Source organism: Henckelia pumila, chromosome 4 (assembly GCF_033568475.1).
Source record: "Henckelia pumila isolate YLH828 chromosome 4, ASM3356847v2, whole genome shotgun sequence".
In the NCBI taxonomy this organism is placed as follows: Eukaryota; Viridiplantae; Streptophyta; class Magnoliopsida; order Lamiales; family Gesneriaceae; genus Henckelia; species Henckelia pumila.
Window position 1 is genome coordinate 38,882,379 of NC_133123.1, and position 24,860 is coordinate 38,907,238.

General features: G+C 36.4%; 1 protein-coding gene across 1 annotated transcript; it reads left to right on the forward strand.

Annotated features, from left to right (window-relative positions):
• Positions 1-17,465: 17,465 nt before the first annotated feature.
• Positions 17,466-21,730, forward strand: LOC140894744 (inositol-3-phosphate synthase). The gene is made up of 10 exons (XM_073303342.1): positions 17,466-17,781; positions 17,909-17,977; positions 18,279-18,414; positions 18,516-18,763; positions 19,532-19,758; positions 19,838-19,953; positions 20,046-20,222; positions 20,332-20,520; positions 20,628-20,690; positions 21,322-21,730. The coding sequence occupies exons 1-10, from the start codon at positions 17,594-17,596 to the stop codon at positions 21,439-21,441; spliced, it is 1,533 nt and encodes a 510-aa protein (XP_073159443.1). The 5' UTR covers positions 17,466-17,593; the 3' UTR covers positions 21,442-21,730.
• The last annotated feature ends 3,130 nt before the right edge of the window (positions 21,731-24,860 follow it).

Consider the following 24,860-nt stretch of genomic DNA (forward strand, 5'->3'; position numbering starts at 1 on the left):
ATAATGCTTGAAGTCCATTCCATTCGCCACGCATATTGCTAGCACCATCATATCATTGGCCTCTGATTTTCTTAACTTGGAGGTCATGATGAACAAGAACATTTGATATCTCTTTTTTCAGATTTAATGAGGTAGTGTCGCTAACAATTTTGATGACAAAAAATATTAATTTATGTCAAAATCTCATGATTGTTCACAAAACTAAAGATATCTTGTGCTTCATCAACAAGAATACAAAAACATTTATCAACTTCTTCACGAACCATCTGACGTACTCTATTGGATATAATATGTAAAATATATTTCTAAATTTCTGGAGCAGTATATTGGGCATTTTTGGAGCATTCGCAAGTACGACTTCATCAATTTATGTACTCATTTTTGCAAAAGTCTTCACCAATTCAAGAAAATTCCCACGATTAGATGAATAGAGATTCATCATTACCTCTAAAGGCACAACCTTGAAGTGCTAGCCATCGAACAGTGACAATTGAGGTCCTCAGACACAAACGATTTTTCTCTTTTTTCTCTCTAGATCGAGCATGCATCACATTATCAATATGTTGTGAGAGTCTCATCAAATTTTCGGCCTTTATCTCACATATAGTATGGGGCGAATAAGCTACAGAACCAATATAGGCAAGAAATGGACATTTTTTTCCTTGGTTTACCCTTTTTCAATTGTCAAATCCTCCATTAACCAATACTGAGATATTAGAGGAATTAACATCATTCAGAAACGGAAAACAGTAAAAACAATATGTCTTATTTTTTGAAGGCGGATACTCCAACAAATGAAATTTCTGGAACCATTTTTTTCTGAAATCGACAATTCTGACTTCCAAATTTTGTATCCAGATACTCCAACATATCTGGTTGATAAGACCCCATCTTTAGATATGAACGTCTTATCTCATCTCGTTCATTTATATGATATTCACATTTTTTTTTTCCGGATCTCGTTCAATACAAGTAGAGGATGGATGATGGTCTTTGCTAGGAGAGGAATTTAAATTGAAAGAATTTGGACAATGAAAGTTGGAAGACTTTCACGTGAATGATGTTGCATTGTAGGGAATGTAGGTGAAGACTTTCACTAGTTTGACGATTACTCTTCTTTAAAAAAAAAAAGGATATCAATGTCTTTTCTTTCTTTGCAGCAAATTGTTGTTCCATTTTTTTAGATATCTGTATACCATTAAGGTTGAGTGTTATACACTTACACTCCAAATTCAGATGCACCAAATATGAAATACAATAAATAAGTTTAATTTTTTATTCTCTGAAGAGAAAAAAAAAAAAGAATATAACAAAACAGTACAAAAGTTACACGATTAATTTTTCCTAATTGAACATACCATTAATCAATTCAATATTAGTAATGATAAACATAAGTCTTTATAATTTTGGAAAAAAAATAGAAGGAACATTTTAATTAAAATATTAAAGTGTTACCGCAACAAGAAAAACTAAAATATTATTTTAAAAAAATACAATAAATCCTTGTTTGAATCAAAATAATATTGAATAAAAAAATAAAAAATAAAAAGAACATTACCTGGATTCGTGCAGGCTACAATGTAAAATTGATTTAAAGTTATATGTTTATTTGTCTGAAATAAAATAATTGGAGGGGATGGATTTGGAGGAGGCGAGAGATTTAGGTCAATTGAAATAACGAAAATTAAGAGGTGTAATGAGAATTAAGAGGTGGGATGGGCGGCTAACTAAAGGAGTAGGCTTTTGATGTGAGTTTTTTGTGTGCTATATAAAATCTATGAGACATCGTTTCTAATCAACTAATATCAGACAACAATCGATAAGTAAACAAGAAACCAATAATATATTTTTTTTAAAAGAAAGCTCGCGCGCCTGCGCTGACATCAGCATGCCCGCGCCTAAGCTCCGCTAAAACCAGCGCGCCCGCGCTTATGCTGCGCAAAAACTAGCGCGCCCGCGCTCTAAGCAAGAGCGCCCGCGCCCATACCTCGCAAAGAGGCCGCGTGCCCGCGCCGTCCTCTCGCTCAGAAGAGTTAAGGCACTGAAATAAACTCAATCAAATCCTAAACACTTGCATTAAAAGTATTTGACATGCCAATAACAATACAAATAAGGTTTAGGGAAGAGAAACATTCAATACGGTAGTACCTACATCGATTCTTGCTTACAAAACAAATACGAAAAGTTCGAATGACTAAACATGTTCGCAAAACATAACTAGGTTGACATGCTGATTCGACTTCTAAACGAGTCTCACTTCTATCTCTTGCTCTGGACGCTAACCAGGTCTACGCTGACTTGATCATGCCCTTCCTGTTGCCAAGTACACATACAAAACAAAGCAACAGCCGGATAAACCGGTGAGAATGATAATCCCAGTAAAAGCAACATATCAAGTAATACAAAAATAAACATGCTTTCAAGACAACAACACGATCAATAACAACGTAATGAAATGCATGTCTTTAAATCGGGATATCAAATCTGATAAACGAAGGATTGCTACTGTGCTTTTGGGATCCCGAGGATGAAGTCATGTGACGACTCACCGACTCTTCCAATCGAGGTGGTGCCACATATCTCACTCCTCTAGACTTTGAGCAATCATAATGAGTATGCTAGCACTAGGCGATACGACTACAACCTAGGCCACTCAATCATAGTTCCCAAACGTCCAGACAAAAAGGGGCGGTTCTGCCCGCTAGAAACAAGATTGGCTCAAGATGAATGCATAACAAAACATAAACATAAGCCACATAAACAACTCAAATAACAACCAAAATACAAGTTCCACATGCTAGAACAAGTATTGATGCAATATGTGATTTGAAAGAGAAACTCGAGAACCAACAGTCCCGAGTATGCTATCCCGCTACGATGACTGCTTTTACCTTTCAATGCAGTAGTTCTAACTCTGAAAAAGCTACAACAAAAGATTGTATCAAAGACTATACAATCTAAACAACAACTACGGTTCAAGGTAATCTCTTTACCGTTCTTCGTCCAACTCTCGACGAACAATGCTGCTAACACAGGGCTCGACAAACTCCAACGAATCTGTACGAAGATAAGAGATGATCAACAACAACGATTACTCACGAGCCAAAGTGCAACAACTCAAAGGGTTCGAAATCTCGAAACTCAAACCGACGGCATAACGGCTATAAACTGAACAAACCGGAAACGCAGACAGCAGTTCAATAACGATATAACCTCATAAAAATGCCCAAAACAACAATAACAAGGCAACCCCATCAATCTCAAAATCCAAGTTTTCGAAAATGGCTTCCAAAAATCATAACAAATCCGAACGTCTCTCTAATTCAAAACCGACAGATAATAAACGATCAGAACTCCGCCAAGAACAACATACTAGAATCTAAATCGATTCTAACAACCTTCAAAAAACAAAACATATCCGATCGAAGAAATACTTACGGTATAACGGAGCTCTCGCTGCAGTGATCGCTAATCTGCCTTCAGAATTAATTTCTAACGGACGGATCGAGCTCGGACTGGATTTTGAAAGCTTGAAGAGGGTTTGAGGCGTCTCTAATGGTGGATATCGGTTTGGAGAGGAAGATGAAGACTTTTATAATCAATTCCAAGTGTAGATAATATATCAAAAACAATATTTGCGTTTTAGTCCCTGAAAAATCCAATTTTTGCAAAAAGGACCCTGATCAAAATCAAGTCGGCTCGTGAACTCTGTAATCTTCGATTAACTCAAATAAACTCATTTATGATAAAAACTGGGCGTTACAATTATCCCCCACTAAGAAGAGATTTCGTCCTCGAAATCAACAAGAACCACAACTCATAAGATAGAAAAAAGAACTAAAGACAGTAAGAAGAACTCACGTCATCCGAATAACTCTGGAAATCGCTGTCTCATGTCAGATTATGTCTCCCAAGTCACTTCCTCGACTCCGTGACGGCTCCACTGCACTTTCACCAACGGAATCAACTTGGTTCTGAGCTGTTTCTCCTTCCGATCAAGGATCTGAAGCGGTCGCTCAAAGTAGCTCAGAGTTTCGTCTAACTCGGCTTCGTCAGGCTGAAGAATATGAGAAGGATCTGGATGATACTTTCGCAGCATAGAGACGTGAAAAACGTCGTGAATACCAGATAAAGACGGAGGAAGTGCAAGTCTGTAGGCAAGATCGCCTATCTTCTCGAGAATCTCGTACGGCCCGATGAATCTCAGAGATAACTTCCCTCTCTTACCGAATCTGACAGTGCCTCTGAACGGAGAAATCTTCAGAAAGACTCGGTCTCCCTGATCAAAACTCAGAGGTCTACGCCTAACATTCGCATACTTCGCCTGCCTATCTTGAGCTGACTTCATTCTGGTCTGAATGATCTTAACCTGCACTGCCATATCTCTAAGCATCTCCGATCTCAAATCTGGTGACTCGGACAAATCATCCCAAAACAACGGAGATCGGCACTTCTTACCATACAAAACCTCAAAAGGCGTCATACCGATACTCGCTTGGAAGCTGTTGTTGTAAGAAAACTCGACAAGAGGCAAAGAATCCTGCCAACTAGTGCCAAAGTCTAGCACTACCGCTCGCAGCATATCCTCTAACGTCTGGATAGTCCGCTCTGACTGTCCATCGATCTGAGGATGATAAGCTGTACTCAGATGCAATCGAGTACCAAGTGCCCCCTGAAGACTGTGCCAGAAGTGAGAAGTGAATCTAGGATCTCTGTCTGAAACGATCGACTTCGGCACACCATGCAATCTCACAACATTGCTAACATACAACTCAGCCATCTGATCATGACGATACGTCATCCTGTACGGAATAAAACACGCAGACTTCGTCAATCGGTCGATCACTACCCAAATGGCATCGCATCCTCGAACGGATCGTGGTAGCTTCATGATGAAATCCATGGAAATGTGATCCCACTTCCATTCAGGAACAGATAGACTGTGCAACAGACCTCCTGGTCGCTTCCGTTCTGCTTTTACTTGCTGACAGTTCAAACATCGAGATACAAACCTCGCAACATCGCTCTTCATTCTCTTCCACCAGAACTGGTTCTTCAGGTCGTTGTACATCTTACGACCTCCAGGATGAATACTAAACCGACTGCAATGAGCCTCTCGGAGAATACGCTGTCTCAACTCCGAAATATCAGGCACAACAATACAGTTATTCACAAACAAAACGTCATCTCTAACCTGGAATTCAGACTGATGCCCAGATCTGACTTTCTCTACTGAAACCTGAATGCTCGGCTCAGACTTCTGTGCTTCTCTGATTGCAACAAACAACTCCGGTTCGGCTTGAATAGCAAACACTCTGATAGTCTCCCTATCTGTTTCAAACTCTAAACCAGAAGTGAAACAATCATCGATCAACTGAGAAACACCAATAGTAGAAAGAGATAAAGAACAAAGCTTTCGGCTCAAGGCATCTGCAACTGCATTCGACTTTCTCGGATAATACTTGATTTCACAGTCGAAATCCTTCAACAGGTCTAACCATCTTCTCTGTCTCATATTCAGCTCTGCCTGTGAAAAAAAGTACTTAAGACTCTTATGGTCAGAAAAGATCTCGAAAGACTCACCATAAAGATAGTGACGCCAGATCTTCAGAGCAAAGACGATCGCAGCTAGTTCAAGATCATGAACCGGATAACGAGTCTCGTGCGGTTTCAGCTGCCTCGATGCATACGCTACCACATGATTATGCTGCATAAGAACACAGCCCAAGCCTCGGCTAGAAGCATCACAATAGACTGTGAAACCTCCAGTACCCTTCGGAATAGAAAGAATCGGAGCACTGGTCAGTCTCCTCTTCAGATCAACAAAGCTAGCCTCACAATCTGCAGTCTAGACAAAATGCGCATTCTTCTGAGTCAGCTGGGTAATAGGCTTAGCAATAGACGAGAAACCCTCGATGAATCGGCGATAATAACCAGCTAAACCCATGAAGCTTCGGATCTCAGGTACTGATGTTGGTCTAGGCCAATTCATAACCGCTTTAATCTTGCTGGGATCGACAGAAATCCCATCTTCAGAAATGATATGACCGAGAAAGACAACTCGATCCAACCAGAATTCACACTTAGACAACTTGGCAAACAACTGCTCAACTCATAAAATCTGCAGTACGGTCCTCAAATGCTCTGTATGGTCAGTACGGTTCTTCGAGTATATAAGAATATCATCGATAAAGATAATGACGAACTCATCTAAATAACGCTGAAAGATACGGTTCATCAAACCCATAAAAACCGCTGGAGCGTTAGTCAAACCGAATGGCATGACTATAAACTCAAAGTGACCATACCTCGTTCTGAATGCGGTCTTAGGAACATCTTCCTCTCGCACTCTCAGCTGGTGATAGCCTGACCTCAGATCAATCTTAGAATAGACAGAAGAACCCTGCAGCTGATCAAAAAGGTCATCTATTCGGGGTAAAGGATACATGTTCTTAACTGTAGCCTGATTCAACTGACGGTAGTCAATACAAAGCCGCATAGAACCATCCTTCTTCCGAACAAACAGCACAGGAGCACCCCAAGGCGATACACTAGGTCTTATGTATCACTTGGAAATCAAATCTTCAAGTTGCTCCTTCAACTCTCTCAGTTCAATAGGTGTCATACGATAAGGAGCTTTGGAAATAGGTTGAGTACCTGGCACCAAATCGATGCTGAATTCGATCTCTCGCATAGGTGGCAATCCAGGAACATCTTCCGTAAACACATCAGCAAAATCTCTAACCACTGGTAAATCTACCAAAGCTGGGCTAGATTTCAGTACATCAACTGCATAAACCAAAAATCCTTCTGCACCTTTCTATAACAAACGAGTCATAGATAACACTGAAATCAAAGGAATTCTAGATCGAGAACCCTTACCAAAGAATTTTCACTCGTCTGCCATTTCAGGTCTAAACCTGACTACCTTCAGAAAACAATCAACTGTTGCCCTGTACTTGGTCAAAGCATCTATACCGACAATACAATTAAAATCTGACAGTCCAAGAACAATACAGTCAAATTCTAACAAATTTCCCTCAAAACAAAGTTCACAGTTCCTGACTAGTCTGACAGAAACAATTCCTCCACCCAACGGTGAAGTAACAGCTACTATAGTAGGCAACAACTCAGTAGGCAAGACATGCAATAACACAAATTTCTCAGAGATAAAGGAATGGGAAGCACCTGTATCTATCAAAACATGAGCAGAATAACCAAAAATCGAACAGTTACCTGCTATAACATCGTCAGGTGCTGCCTGAGCCTGATCCTCTGTCAAAGCAAAGACTCGTGTCTGCTGTCTCGGAGGCTGGTTCGTACTAGAGTTACCTCCCTCTCTGTTCTGCTGCTGAGGCTGGAAAGAGTGCACTGCAGAAGACTGCCTCCCGGGTTGAGCTGCAGGTCAAGATGAACTTCCGCTCTGAGCTCTATCTCTGTTACGCTGAGGGCATACCTTAGAGAAGTGTCCCGGTTGCTGACAGGTGTTACAATTACCAAAGACTTCCACACACTGATCCGGTGAGTGCCTTCCCCCACACTTGCTGCAGTACATGGCTGAAGATCTAGAACTCTGTCCTGAACCAAATTGCTTGGAACCACTGGAACTAGAAGAACTGTTCCCCTGCCTCTTGAACTGTTTACCTCTTGCTTTGTACTGATCCTTTCTGTTTCCCCCACTGTTTCCACCTTCATACCTTTGCTGCTGGTTCTGATGCTGCGGTGGCTAATTCTGATACTGAGATGGTGGGTTCTGATACTGCCTCTGTTGCTGAGGTGCTACCTGGTTACCTCTTTGCCTCCACAAGCCTGCTTCCGCTCCCTTTGCGTGATTCATGGCATCCGCAAAGTTGTTAGGCCTGTTGGTGTTTACCAACGTGAAGACGTCGGGGTTCAAACCATTGATGACTGATCTTCCTTAGCTTCTTCATCTCCGGCAATTAGCGGTGCAAAACGCAACAGACTATCAAACTTAGCCACGTACTCTTCAATGTTCAGATTCCCTTGCCTCAGATTGGCAAACTCTGCTCCCTTATCTTTGCGATACGAGATAGGGAAAAACCGCTTATAAAATTCAGATTTAAAAAGAGTCCAAGTAACTTCCGTACCTCTACCCTCCATTGCTTTCTTTGTCATGATCCACCAGCTCTTAGCAACCCCACGTAGCTGATGAATGACTAACCTGATTCTGCGGTCATCGGTGTAGTCAATGGAATCAAACAACTGATCGATATCATCCAACCAACTCTCGCAGTCAACTGGATTTTCTGAACCTATCAATAACGGCGGATTGAACGACTGAAACCTCTTCAGCAAGGTTTCCGTAGGCGTTGCTGAAGCATCCAACTGATCAACTTCAGTGCTAGCTTGCTCAATCGCAGGGATAACTGGCGGTGTGTTTTTGTTTATCACTCGACGAGGAAAAAGGTTAGGGCATAAGATATCTCAATCGCTACAACCGGTGCCCCTTTACAACCGCTCAGAAAAAGCGGATACCAGTCGATAACATAAGCAGTTATATCTCAAGTAGATCATGATTTATAAACGTAAATCACATAACCATGTAATTCAAATAATTCTTAACAATAAAGCATGCTCGCATGGAATTAATTATACAACTAAAATAATTCAAACACATGCGAGGAGCCAATACACGCAGACTCGATCTACCCGCTCACTCTAGTTCAACCAAGAATCTTATCGCTCTGATACCACTTAATGTGAGACCTCGTTTCTAATCAACTAATATCAGACAACAATCGATAAGTAAACAAGAAACCAATAATATTTTTTTAAAAAAAAAGAAAGCTCGCGCGCCCGTGCCTAAGCTCCGCTAAAACCAGCGCGCCCACGCCTAAGGCAGCGCGCCCGCGCTTATGCTGCGCAAAAACTAGCACGCCCGCGCTCTAAGCAAGAGCGCCCGTGCCCATACCTCGCAAAGAGGCCGCGCGCCCATGCCAACAACCGAGCGCCCGCGCCGTCCTCTCGCCCAGAAGAGTTAAGGCACTGAAATAAACTCAATCAAATCCTAAACACTTGCATTAAAAGTATTTGACATGCCAATAACAATACAAATAAGGTTTAGAGAAGAGAAACATTCAATACGGTAGTACCTACATCGATTCTTGCTTACAAAACAAATACGAGAAGTTCGAATGACTAAATATGTTCGCAAAACATAACTAGGTTGACATGCTGATTCGACTTCTAAACGAGTCTCACTTCTATCTCTTGCTCTGGACGCTAACCAGGTCTATGCTGACTTGATCATGCACTTCCTGTTTCCAAGTACACATACAAAACAAAGCAACAGCCAGATAAACCGGTGAGAATGATAATCCCAGTAAAAGCAACATATCAAGTAATACAACAATAAACATGCTTTCAAGACAACAACACGATCAATAACAACGTAATGAAATGCATGTCTTTAAACCGGGATATCAAATCTGATAAACGAAGGATTGCTACTGTGCTTTTGGGATCCCGAGGATGAGATCATGTGACGACTCACCGACTCTCCAAATCGAGGTGGTGCCACATATCTCACTCCTCTAGACTTTGAGCAACCATAATGAGTATGCTAGCACTAGCCGATACGACTACGACCTAGGCCACTCAATCATAGTTCCCAAACGTCCAGACAAAAAGGGGCGGTTCTGCCCGCTAGAAACAAGATTGGCTCAAGATGAATGCATAACAAAACATAAACATAAGCCACATAAACAACTCAAATAACAACCAAAATACAAGTTCCACATGCTAGAACAAGTATTGATGCAATATGTGATTTGAAAGGGAAACTCGAGAACCAACAGTCCCGAGTATGCTATCCCGCTACGATGACTGCTTTTACCTTTCAATGCAGTAGTTCCAACTCTGGAAAAGCTACAACAAAAGATTGTATCAAAGACTATACAATCTAAACAACAACTACGGTTCAAGGTAATCTCTTTACCGTTCTTCGTCCAACTCTCGACGAACAATGCTGCTAACACAGGGCTCGACAAACTCCAACGAATCTGTACGAAGATAAGAGATAATCAACAACAACGATTACTCACGAGCCAAAGTGCAACAACTCAAAGGGTTCGAAATCTCGAAATTCAAACCGACGGCATAACGGCTATAAACTGAACAAACCGAAAACGCAGACATCAGTTCAATAACGATATAACCTCATAACAATGCCCAAAACAACAATAACAAGGCAACCCCATCAATCTCAAAATCCAATTTTTCAAAAATGGCTTCCAAAAATCATAACAAATCCGAACGTCGCTCTAATTCAAAACCGACAGATAATAAACGATCAGAACTCCGCCAAGAACAACATACTAGAATCTAAATCGATTCTAACAACCTTCGAAAAACAAAACATATCCGATCGGAGAAATACTTACGGTATAACGAAGCTCTCGCTGCAGTGATCGCTAATCTGCCTTCAGAATTAATTTCTAACGGACGGATCGAGCTCGGACTGGATTTTGAAAGCTTGAAGAGGGTTTGAGGCGTCTCTAATGGTGGATATCGGTTTGGAGAGGAAGATGAAGACTTTTCCCAATCAATTCCAAGTGTAGATAATATATCAAAAATAATATTTGCGTTTTAGTCCCTGAAAAATCCAATTTTTGCGAAAAAGACCCTGATCAAAATCAAGTCGGCTCGTGAACTCTGTAATCTCCGATTAACTCAAATAAATTCATTTAAGATAAAAACGGAGCGTTACAAAATCTATATAGGTACTAAAAAATATTTTTTTTTGGGCGGGGCTACAGCCCATTACAGCTCCTTCAATGATTCGTCCCTGAGTTTGAATACCTGAATTACGAAAATTCAGGGGATACGAGACTATCGATCTTGGGCTTGTAGACTTCGCTCCTGCGAACCCTCAACGTGAGTATTAGATCATCATTCGCGTCACGAACAGTGTGTCAGAGACGCCAGATTTGCTTAGCGAAAACCCTCATACGTTCAAGTCAACGCTACCTAAAACCAGAACAAAGGAAAAAAACTTAAAATGATAAAATACGCACCTCTTAAAATGAGATGATGAGGTCTATTTATATACCTCTTGACGGGTTTCAGTGATCTAGATAACAAGGTATATATGTCTCATCTCCAGTGTTAGCATATTTACAGTCCTTCAATTTTTGTCCGTTTTTAGCTGTTGCTAAAGCATTCGGAACAACTTAGCACTAGTAGCATACAAATTAAATCAGTAAAACATTATAATTTGAGAATGTTATAATTTAATTTTGTATTTGTATTTTCCCCATTTAGGTGTTATATATATATATATATATATATATATATATATATATATATATATATATATATATTTCAATTATATCATCTTTGTTTTCTTTGGATGTGCGCAATGGTATATCAACAATCTTGCTGCAAAAATACAAAGTTGTAATGGTTGGAACATCTCCAACCCTCCTCTATAATAGAGGATGCTCTTTCCAAACTCTCCTCTATAATGAAGGATTAGAGGAAGGTTTGTGCTCCAACCCTCGTTTAAAAGCACTCTCCATTTTAAAGAGTGCTATAATGATCATTTGGAGACTTATTTGAAAGATGACATTCATGAAAAAAATGTCATCATCCAAAATTTCAAAAAGGTTCTTTTGTAAATTTTTTTCATTTCGATCCATTTCAATTTTCTAATTTTTTTTTTATTATTTTCAATGTTCCATTTATTTTAATTTAGTTATTATTTTACTTGAGGTGTTTTATTTTATTCATAAACTAATTGTAATTTTAATATTTATAAAAAAACATCAAATGAAAATAATGGACAAGTTCATGATAAAAAAAAAAACACAACACAATTTATTACAAACATTTATTGTTGACTTAATTTAACTTGAAAAATATGCGATATTTTTTACACAGAAAAATAAGCAATACTAAAGGACATATTACAAACAAATTATAAAAAAACACAAAAAAAAAAAACAACACATTCGTTGCAATCAGGAAAATACACTAATAGTCTGAGAAGGTCGGGTCCGGGTGGTGAAGTTCCTCCGGAAAATTGTCCAAACAGTGCAGAATTCCCAGCGGAACCATCCCCCTTCGCTAATCTTTTCTTATAAATTTTTTGTTGCTCTTTGACCAAGTATGAACGGACTGATTCATCAACAGATATGGGCTTCAACAATAATATTTTATTATCTTTCTTTTCAGTCATTATCTCATCCCTTTGTCTCTCAATATCAATAATATTACACGATTTTTAATTGAAGCTTATCGAATTAATTCAGTTGAAAGATATATTATGTAATTATTAAATTATATATATGTGTGTTGTAAAAGAAAAAAAATAGAAAAATGAAATATTTGGTAATATTAAGAGGATATGAGTTGAAGAAATTTTTTGAAAATAAAGATCATGAATTTCTATTTTGGAGAATAAAATACGAAAAATAAAAGATATGAATTGGAGATGAACTCAAAATCAGTATTTGAGAATGTGAGATTACTTCCAAAAAAATAATTATAAATTTCTCCTTCCCAAAACTACGTAAGTTCGTGTATCTTCACAAACTGTCTGGTCCCAATTCCAAAAGCATCTAAAACATTAAAAAAAGATTGACACGTGCGAAGGCGACCCCACACGTGTCCATCACTCGTGTCACTCTCACTTCGCTAGTGTCAATTCAGGCCCTACTACTAATTATGTGGATTTCCATGCTTGGCTTCTCCCTTTGCCTCTTCTTGTCCTTATTTATCAAAATACTAGACAACGAAATGCATACCACTACACAAAAAATATATATACTTATTTTTATTTTAAATTATTCGTTACATTTGTGGAATTAAACACATCGGTGTAATAAATTATGAGCTTTTAAAAATAATATATATTAGTTATATACTTATCATTTTTGAAATAATATATATATTGGTTAATTATTACAAGCAACAATTTCAATTATTGCTCTCCTCGTAAACAATTCCTTTATCAATAGTTCCAACTAGGGTGCAAATTAATCGAATCGAGCCGAATAATGATAAAATTTTAAGGCTCGAATTCGACTCGTTATAAGTATATTCGAATTCGAGCTCGATTCGAAGCTCGATAATTTCAAATATTTTGGCTCGAGCTCAGCTCAAAATATTTGAACATATTCATAAACTATTGCTAGGATATTATGGTTCGAAAAGCTCGAAATGTTCGAAAAGGCTCGAAATGTATATATATTTATTATATAATTATATTATATATATTAATTAAATATAATATTAAGGCTCGCGAACTATTCGCGAACTATCGAACAAAATAATTTTGGCTCGAGCCGCGCTCGGCTAGAAAAAGAGTTCGAACATGTTCGAATTCGACTCGAGTTCGATAAGTTCAAATACGAATCAAATATTTATCGAGTAGATTCGAAAAGCTCGTGAACCTGTTCGGTTCGATTGCACCCCTAGACTTCCAACTTTTGCAATCTGATTAAAAAAAACTTTTGCAATCCATAAAAATCGAAACACGTGATTATTCATTTGTGTGTGCGTGCACGTGTGCATATGTACATATTAGCCGCACCGCATACGCATTATGTGTGTAATGTTATGCACAAAAATTATGTTCTATGTATATATAATATAAATTTATTTTTTTCAAGTATTTGATTTAATTTTTTTTTTTTTTGCAATTTGATAATTTTGTGTGGATTAAAAGTGAGCATACCAAAAGACCACTAAGATACTTTTGCTTTTATATATAGTATAGATAGTATGACTGCATGGAGTGTGATTGGTTGGAAAAACAAAAAAAACTAAAATCATTTTGTTTAAACACAAACATTTTTCTGAATATATATATATATATATATATATAAATTTTCAGCTGCACAACAAATGATGTCCAACTCATTTCCGATAACTAAAACCCGATACCGTGTTTTAGTTATGCAAAAAATCAAAAACAAAAACAACTAAAACCCGGTACCGTGTTTTAGTTATGCGAAAAATCAAAACAAAAACAACTAAAGTCGGGGACGAGGTGGAAAAATATTATTGGGCAGCTGAAAAGTCCTCTATATATCTATATATATATATATATATATGATCCACTGCACACTAGTGTGTAGGGATTCATATGCACCGCGTGATGTTCGCGCGAACATCTAAGATATTTAACAAGATGTTCGCGCAAACATTTAAAATTTTTTTAAAAAAAAAAAAATTGACGCCGGTATGATGTTCTCGCGAACATCACGCAGTGCAAATAGTGTGCAGGGGAACAAAATATTTAAAAGCTAGATCTCTAGGTCTTTAAAACGCAAACATCACGCGGTGCACATAGTGTGCAGGGGAACAAAATATTTAAAAGCTAGATCTCTAGTTCTTTAGCGTCTGCTTCTACTTCTATTTGAAAATAAAAGTATTTTTCTAACACTTGTTCAAAACGCGAACCGTAAAAGCATTCTTTGTATTTGAAATAAAAGCATGTTTCTATTAATTTGAAAGTAAAAGCATTTTCAATTTTTTTTAGAAGCTAGGTTTCTAGTTCTTTAACGTCCACTTCTACTTCTATTTAAAAGTTATAAAAGCAATTTTATATAATGTTTTGATTGTGTTTGCTTCTATTTTTTTTTATTTTTTAATAAAAGGACTTTAAAAAGATAGACCTAGCTATTTAAAGCTCTTTTTAAGCTATAACTTAAGAGAGTGGATTAATTGTTTTTTGGGATTAGATTGGCTTTGATTTGATTCGTAAACGTACAGGCCCGATCTTTCATTCTCACCGTTGTTTCCATTATAAACCTTTTCCGGTTTTAAAAAAAAAAACAGATCATTTATCACAACTCATCCAAGAGGCAAATGAGTCAAAAATCTCGCCCCAAATGATGTCGAAGTTGGTGGAATAGATAAACGCTTATCCAAAAATTAGGAGTTCGATTCTCCATATCAATACCTTCTTGGATTAGTCTGTCGCATAGGGCTTGCCTGACTAGCGTAGTTTTCAGGCTACTACGTTAACTCAGAGGTTTACCTAGTGCGCACCAAAATACAGCGATTGCCGATTCTCACGTTATAAAAAAATAAAGTAAAAAATCTCATAAATTTTCTTATATGAAATATTTTACTTCCTTAATCCTTTTTTTCCCATAATTTTAATATCGGGTGTAATAATGTACTCTATTGGGAAATAATTGTCCTTTGATACTTGAGAATGTATAAAATAATATATAATTCTTCAGTTAATCCTTCATTTCATGGTTTTTACTAATCAGAGCCGAACCTGAATTCGACGGGGCCTAAGGCGAGAGATAAAATATGAACCCTCTTGTTACAATAATTGTAAAGTTCGATTCACAAATAACAAATATGATAAACGATACATAAATATACCATAAACAATATGTTACAACAATAATATGTCAACAAATATTTGAAATAATTACAAAAATACTACTCATGTATAGATGTTTTAGATGTGATAATAATTTTCAAATCTGTGTAATTTAGTTTTCAAACCATTTAATTGTCAATATACAACATAGCTAGTCCTTTTAGTATACTCTGTAACATTTTTTATGAAAGATAATTTTTGATTACTTCAACTTGAGAATGTTCTCTTTTGCTGATATAATTGTTCTTGATGAATATGATTAACAAAATTTTATAGCCAATATTAGTATTTAGAAATAAATCTTTCAGTTTTGTTTAATATTGGAGCATGTTAATTACTCATTTTCATTTGTTTAATAACATTTTACAACAATCAACTCCAAACACAACTCGTCACCATTAATTTCTCGTCCATTATACTAAAAAATAATTGAAGCTTCATACAAGACACCTTCAATTTTAAGGTTAATTTCTCCAATATTTTTTTTTTAAAACCCAAATTAAAGTTTCTTGATATTGTTTAAATTATTCAAACCGAACTTTAAAAAAAAATCAGGCTTGAACAATTATTAAAAAATAAATTAAAGTTGTTATTCTTTTTATTTAACATTCGTTAGATTTTTTTTTTGAATTTCAGTGAACACCAGTTTTGCATATATATAATTTTTTTAAAAAAAATTGGGCCCCTTACAAGGCCGGGACCTGAGGCGGAGGCCTCTTTGGCCTTATGGAAGGTCCGGCCCAACTACTTGACAATTATTTTGTCAAAAGACTCAAAACTGTCTAAAACCGATCGAAACGACACATAAATTAAATTTTTACTTAAGAATGAAAAAATATTTCAAACCGAACAATACATTATAAGTCGCTTGATTTTATTGAAAAAATTGTCTAAAATCGTATCATGATCATGTTTAGCAGATTTTAGAATATAGTATTTTTGATAGTCTAACTTGAAAATTTATTACCCAGGATCTTTAAAATATACCTGGTGATACCTCGGGAAGGTCCCATGTCCTTACTGAGCCCGGGTCGAGGTGGTTTGCCCGGGTAGAGTGAGGGAGAATTTACGGCGGTAGAAGGGTTAAATATTTTTGAGCTCCTGGCGCGCCATCAGAACCCGGGAGTTACGAGGATCCGGCAATGATGAGTAAGCATGTGCATCACACGGGAATTGCAGCGCAATGATGAGTAAGCATGAGCAACACCTGGGAAATACAACACAATAATGAGTAAACATGGGCACCACCCGAGAATTGCAACGCAATGATGAGTTAGCATGGGCACCACCCGAGAATTGCGAAAGATTTTTTCCCATTTCCAGATCTTATAAATACCATACTCCATACATTTTACTCTATACATTCTCTTTGATTTTTCCGGCTCATACACTTTTTCATTGTTGATTTAAGCATCGGAGTGGTCATGTCAAAATATCTTCCGGCGTCTCAGACTCCCACTAACGTGTTTTTGTGTTTAAAATGTGTGCAAACCTGTACGCCGTAGAAAGTCATCACCCGATCATCCAATTCTCATTGGAATAAACTCTCATATTATTTGCTCGAATAATCGTCCACTGTAACTCTACCTGATGTTTGAGGGCATCATCAATATCATAAAATGTCTAACTTGAAAATTTGTTACTCAGGATCTTTAAGATAAAATCCGGTGTACGATATGATACGTTCTAGACTACACTTAAAAATGACCAAACATTTTATATATATGTTGTGTGCCACACATATAGTCATGCATACTAACCAATGATCTCTTGGCCTAGTGGCAAGAGTGAGGCTCCAACATCATTTGATTTTTGGTTAATAAAATATATATATAGTCACACTAAATTTATATCATATAATAATATAATCCTTTAAAAAACATAATTTCTTATATTAAATTATAATAATTTATTTATTTTTTATTTAATTTCGTCGGAATTTTTTTTTTTAAAAAAAATAAATTTTCTCCTACTCCCTATTTAATTATAATTTTGGGTATATTTGCATGGCCAAGGTTCACATTATATGTGTGTGGTGAGATCAGTTATAGAGTGCCACTTGTCCCACCCAATCCGCCTATATATGCCAGGTACAGTTCGGTAACCGATTGCACACGCACCTCTCACGCACTAAAAGGTGTAGGGATCCCTTGTGCCTTCGATTTCTTGGTTTCTAGGCGCTCTTTTCGTTGGATTCTCCGCCGATTTTCGTCCAAGAACAACAAGATGTTTATCGAGCGTTTTCAGGTTGACAGCCCGAATGTCAAGTATTCTGATGATGAGATTCATTCCGTGTATAATTATGAGACCACGGAGCTTGTTCATGAGAGCAGAAATGGCACCTATCAATGGATTGTGAAGCCCAAGACCGTCAAATACGAGTTTAAAACCGATGCCCGTGTGCCTAAACTGGGGTAATTTCGTTTATTATGGCGTTTGTGTGTTGTTTTCGTTGCGATATTATGGCCCATGCATTTCGTTTATTGTGTTTCCGTTCGTGGGTTCTTCTGATTTTCGGTTTTCTTGCCGTGGGTTTTGCAGGGTTATGCTTGTTGGATGGGGAGGCAACAATGGTTGCACCCTTACTGCTGGTGTCATTGCGAATCGAGAGTGAGTTTTTTTTTTTTAATTATTATTATTTTTATTTAAATTGAACACGGTTGATTTCTTAAAATTAAATCTTTTTGTGAGAGTTTGTTGGTGAATCTCATAAGAAAATCTGAGGATTTGGGGACTGTTGGCGGTTATATTTCCAAGACAAGATTTTGCAGAAAAGGAAACAACTTTTTGGAATTTATATCCGTAAATCTCGGAATACAAAAAGATTCGATTTTTCATGATTTTTCCTTGGTTCTTTGTCATTTTGTGGAAGTGTGACAAAACTTTTGAGACATGGGTTGAATGATTTCAGAGGGATTTCATGGGCAACAAAAGACAAGGTGCAGCGAGCCAATTATTTCGGGTCACTCACCCAGGCATCCTCAATCAGAGTTGGTTCTTTCAATGGGGAAGAAATCTATGCCCCATTCAAGAGCTTGCTCCCGATGGTACAGTACCCCTATGTTTGCTCTGACGTATATTTTAACATACTTTGCAAAAATTATAATCGATTTTGACAAGTTTTATTTTTGTTTTCGAATATGAATAGGTGAACCCAGATGATGTTATATTCGGGGGATGGGACATAAGTAACATGAACTTGGCTGATTCAATGGGGAGGGCTAAAGTATTAGATATTGATCTTCAGAAGCAGCTTAGGCCCTACATGGAACACATGGTTCCACTCCCAGGTATCTACGACCCAGATTTCATTGCTGCAAACCAAGGCTCGCGTGCAAACAACACGATCAAAGGAACCAGGAAACAACAAGTTGAGCAAGTTATGAAAGACATTAGGTACTTAGTTTTAATGTTTTTTCCCTTTCTTCTTTACAATAGATTAGGGTATCCATGTCTATTGATTCAAGTTTGTGTCTTTTGCTATATAAGTCTGGACTTAACTTGGGATTTAGGATGATGCTATAATGATTTTGCATTTGTGTGTATTCTTTGGGGCATGCTGAATTTATGTTGAATTGTTCCTTGGTTAATGGTTTTGAATTTGTTGATTTTTTTTGAATTGGAGCTTTGCTGTGATCACGGGATGGTGGAGTTCACATAGTGCCACCCAATCTACTTCTTGAGATGAAATCAAGAAAATCTATATGTTTTGAGTGGTGTAGAAGAGATGAGGGACATCATAGGCACTTTATTCAGCTGGGGCAGCAGGCAATGCCAGAACTAAGAGTTCAAGTTGAATGAAACAACTTATACATCACGCCTCCAATTGATTTTTGTTTTAATACATTGGCATATATAATTTTTAAAGAAAAATCAGTTGGCGTGGTGTGATTATATTGTCTTTATGCAAAATGATAAAAAAATCATGAAAGAAGTGGGACAGGGGAAAGAGAGAATGTAATCTGACGCTTATGCCTCGAACTATTTTGGTCCCCATCTGAAATTATTTGAACTCACTCACTTTTTGGACAACTAGGCAACTGTTATAACTCTTTAAGCATGTTCCATAATTCTTTTTTAAAATGTTTATTCTTTTTTAAAACATTATGTCAAGGTGATTTTCTGAGTTTTATAGTAACTTGGAGAGCTCTGTAATTTTGTTAGGGAGTTTAAGAAGAAAAATAATGTGGACAAGATAGTGGTGTTGTGGACAGCCAACACGGAAAGATACAGTAATGTTATGGTGGGTCTCAATGATACCGTAGAAAGCCTCATGGCCTCACTAGAGAGGAATGAAGCCGAAATATCTCCTTCAACATTGTTTGCCATTGCTTGTATTCTTGAAAATGTGCCTTTCATCAATGGCAGCCCGCAAAACACTTTTGTTCCAGGTAAATTTAATCATCCTCCTATCACCAGATTTGCCTTGTTAAAAATTGGTAATTAATTATGGTCATCTCAATTTTCCAGGGCTGATTGATTTGGCAATTCAAAGGAACAGTTTGATAGGCGGAGATGATTTTAAGAGTGGCCAAACCAAGATGAAGTCAGTGCTTGTGGATTTCCTTGTTGGAGCTGGTATCAAGGTACATCATCACATTCTTTTGACAAACTGTGCATCAAAGATTATTTTGTATATTTTTTTGGTGTGTTAACTTAATTTTGTTTACTGATACAGCCAACATCGATAGTGAGTTATAATCATTTGGGAAACAATGATGGGATGAATCTGTCGGCTCCACAAACTTTCCGGTCTAAAGAGATCTCTAAAAGCAATGTTGTTGATGACATGGTTGCTAGCAATGGCATCCTTTTTGAACCTGGAGAGCACCCTGACCATGTGGTGGTTATCAAGGTATAACCACCATCAATTTTGAGTTGCATATGCATAATACATGTATTTGTAATTTGCATTCTGGTAATTGAAAATTTGTTAAATCTTGATTAATAATATGAACAAATAGTACGTGCCATACGTGGGAGATAGCAAGAGAGCTATGGATGAGTACACGTCGGAGATATTCATGGGAGGGAAAAGTACCATTGTGTTGCACAACACTTGTGAGGACTCTCTTCTTGCAGCTCCAATAATCTTGGATTTGGTCCTCATAGCAGAGCTCAGCACTCGAATTCAGCTCAAAGCCGAGGAAGAGGTATTTCTTGCAATATCAGCATTCTAATGTACACTACTGACATTGAAGTCCAATTCGATTTTGTGCTCATAGAGTTCTACATATTCTTTTCATATCCAATTTTGCAGGGAAAATTCCACTCTTTCCACCCTGTGGCCACCATTCTCAGCTACCTTACCAAAGCTCCTCTGGTAAGTGCACTCCAAGAAAATTTTCTTTCTTTCCATTTTTTTTTCCTAGTAGGAATCTAAATTTATTTTTCCTGATAAAATAAATCAATAGTAAGTCCAGTCCATTCCATTTATAAATTTTGATGAAGATTCTAACTTTGGTCCCCCACCCCCCCGATATGGACCAGTAGCTGATAACGTTGATGTGATCCTTTGATGTTGCAAACACCATTGACAACAAAACGTGTGGCTCATTATTCTGAGTTATTTATTATACATCCTTTATTTTTGTGAACATGAATGCAATATATTATGGACCACTTAAATGATCAAGGCAAAGCTTCATCACATTTTGGTTTATTTTGGGTACTTTTTAAGAAAACTTGTTATAAAATTTTCAAATATATCATACAGGATTATGAGTTTGGGAGCATGCGCACAAGTTAATTGTGACGCCCTGGACCCAGATGTCTGCGAGCTGTAATTGTACAATGGACTTCTAGAACATTGTAGAATATGTTTTCGCTCTACGAAAATAGTTGTTCTGGTTTATATAGACGTCAAATGCAATCGTTTCAAACATAAAATTTAAACAGATACGAGAAGGGGTATAATAATAATGATAGAGTTCTCGTTTTGTCTTGAAAAACAGGTTCCTCCAGGTACTCCGGTGGTAAATGCACTTTCAAAACAAAGGGCAATGCTTGAGAACATTCTCAGGGCTTGCGTTGGATTAGCTCCAGAAAACAACATGATCTTAGAATACAAGTGAAGAAAAATTGCGGAAATATTATCGCAATATAAATATTTCCGGTTCTTATTTATTTTCGGCTTTAATTTAGTACTCTCTAAGACAAGTATTTGTGTCTTTTTGTGTGTAGTATTTTTTTTTTAGTTTCTTGTAGTTATGACCAAAAAAATTATGGATTTTCAACTTTCGGTCGTTTCGGTTAATTCATAGCGAAGCGAAAGAGGAGTCACATGGAGTCTTCTGGCTATGAACTGTTGTTTAATCTCTCTTTGTATCTCTCTCTGATTTTAGTTTCACTTTTGGTTTCAAATTTGATATTTTACATTTTAGTGTTATGCCTGTAGAACTGATTTTCTATGATGTTAATTTTTTTAGTTTCGAAACTTATTGGGTTTAACTTCTGGTACACTCGAAGGTTGATTTGTGCTTGGCTGAATTTGGACCGTCTACACCAATGTAATTTTACTTGTATAATTGGAACAGAAGAAAGAGATGCTATTAGATTGAATATCGATGATATATGTAACATATGCAAATTTTATTTTTTTTTTAACAATAAATGTAATTGAACATATGTAAATGTAATTGAATAAATGAATTACCTGAATATTACTGATATGATGTGATCTATGAATTATGATATGAATGTTTTTGACGTTACATATTTTGTTTTTCATGTACTTGTTGACAATTACAATTTTGGTTTGTATATGAATTATTTAGCCGGGTTCAATGATACCAATTACTATTTTGGTTTGTATATTTTGTTCTTTCGGATTTTAGCAAATTGTATCGGTAAATTTTCGTTTTAATCTTGCATAATTCAATTTTTTTTTTTTTTTTTATACGAAAGTACTGCGCAGTACATATATTATATGCTATCTCAGAGCCCACAGGGGCATAGGCGAGTTGGTAAGGCCTGAGGTGACGTGGGAAGAAATTCCCCAGCGTTGCGGGTTCGATCCTCGTGTGAAGCATATTCCTTGCTGAAATATTGTGGGGATAAGCTCTTGGGATTGGGTCATGTGCTCCCTCTTTCAGGTCCTTGCCGCTCGTGCACATCCCTCGATTTACCCTTCGCATGCCCCAATGAGCCTCTGACTCATGTGAAATGGGGTCCCCTTCGGGGTCAACCATTTTTTTTTATATGCTATCTCAGAATTGATGATCTTTTAATAAAAAAGTTTGGACAAAATTATTCAAAACAGCTCATAATCTATTGAAATATTTTGTTTGACAACTTATAAATTATGTAAAATAAATATATAATCGAACCTATTTTGTAAGATTATATTTTAATATTTTAAGGTATCGTTTGATACAAGTATAATTAGTACTTGTATTATTTATTCATCTATTAATTATTTATTTTACATCAATCAAATCATTAATCATTTATTTTACATCAATCAAATCATTGAATTTAAATTACTATATTACCCTTATAAATATTTATTCTTAAAAGGACAAAATGATAATTTATATTTTTAATACAAAATTCAATCAATCAAATCAAATAAACTATAATCTATCAATCAAATCAAATACTAAATTAACTAGCATTTTCTATTTATTTTATATTATATTATATTATCTATCCAAGTATTATTTATCCTATGCTCGAACCAAACGGTGCTCATGAAAGATAAAAGTATCCATATACACTTTTATCTTTATTATAATTATAATTATAATATAACTCTCAAAGTCAAATCACATAGATTCCATAAAATGTCCAAAGGTATTTATTGGTATTATTTTCAAGATCATGTTTTTAATTTCGGTTAAGCATAATTAAAAATTCTAATTATATAGCATAAAATAATATCAATTACGCAATTTTTAAAATAAGATTTTAAAAAATTACAATTTACAAACTCCTAAAATAATTGACTTCTCTCTAAAAAAACAAGAAGCTAAACTATAGTTTATCCTTCAATTTGATACAACTTGGGGTCTCGAACGCGACTTATATGACTCAAACTCGACTTATAAGAATAAAAATATGACAAAAACTTTTATGAAACGGTCTCAAAGGTCATTTTTTTTAGACGGGTCTCTTATATGAGTTATCCATTAAAAATATTACATTTTGTGTCAAAAATATTACTTATTATTATAAATATGGATAGAATTAACCCGTCTCACGGATGACACCATCTCATAGGAGTGTTACTCAAAAAATATATAGTTACTCGAGTTGATAATCAAAAAAATATATATATATATATATGTAACATACTTTTATTTTATTTTTATTTTACTAAAAACGCATGAAAGCCTCCCTCAAATTTGAATTATTTTATGCTACACTTGGAGTACTTCTACTCCATGATGTGGTTAAATATTAGTCATTGAATCATCCACACACATGTCAATTTCCATAAAAATACAAGAAACCTACATGGTTAGTTCGATGCTACCCGAGGTAATGCCCTGAGGTAGCGGGGCCGATCATGATTGGTTAAAATCAGTGAGCTCCACGTGGGATCCACTAATTTTGACTAATTATGGGGTTACACATCGCCGCCGGGTAAACCCTTTCGTAGATACTCCAACTCGATCAAATTAAGCTCGTTACGAGTTTGACTCACTCGCTCAGTACAGCGCGTGGGCAATTAAATTACTTCGAGCTTGCAAATTTTGAGATCGAAAGTTTCGAGCCACCAGTTGATGGCGACTGACGATGGGATTTAGATGGGCTGGTTAAAAACATATGATTACTTTGGGGAGTATTTAAAAAAAAAGGATGTTGACTTCTTTTTTTTTAAAAAAGGGAGTTGACTCAGGTAAATTAAAATTAAATCTAATAAGTTAATTAGTTAAACTAATTAACAATTCTAACAGTTTTATTCGATTCTTTCCCGCAATTTGCCCTATTTTATTTTCCCGCAAGAAAAACTTGGGGCTGTCATCTTCTTCATTTTTCTCTTCACGTGGCTGCTCCGATCCTTGAGCTGTGAAGAAGACCTAATCTATTTCAAACATTGTCTATATCCCATTCATCTGTATTTGAAGAAACTTATCTCAGTACAAGCGCAAGTTTTCTCCATTGTTGTTGAATGTAAGCGTTAATACGATTTAAGTCTTTTTTTTTCATTTAGCAAGTGTGGATTAAAAAATGATGTGTTGGAATAAGCTGAGTTTGATTTTATTGGTGATCTCGGAGAATTTTTTGGTCGACCCAAAGAGTTCTGGGACTGAGACTGAGAACTTTCTTTTGGTCGACCATAAACTCTATTGATAGACCATGCTAGACCATGGAAAATTTTTGTTATTTTTGGTAATTAAAATAGTCTTATTCTCATTATTTTTGTGAATTTTGTAGGTTATGCCTACGGTTATTGTTGTTCATTTCGATGGTCGATGGGAAGCGAGTGAAGATAACATATATAAATGGAATCCAGGGCCCAATTCAAAGTTTGCTGCTATTCCAGTAG

What these genes read in the sequence shown, in the direction of transcription:
- LOC140894744 (XM_073303342.1), top strand. Translation starts at nt 17,594, where the DNA reads ATGTTTATCGAGCGTTTTCAGGTTGACAGCCCGAATGTCAAGTATTCT. An exon ending in CAAGTTATGAAAGACATTAG is followed by an intron (nt 18,764 to 19,531) that starts GTACTTAGTTTT and finishes TAATTTTGTTAG; the next exon opens with GGAGTTTAAGAAGAAAAATA. An exon ending in ACCATGTGGTGGTTATCAAG is followed by an intron (nt 20,223 to 20,331) that starts GTATAACCACCA and finishes ATGAACAAATAG; the next exon opens with TACGTGCCATACGTGGGAGA.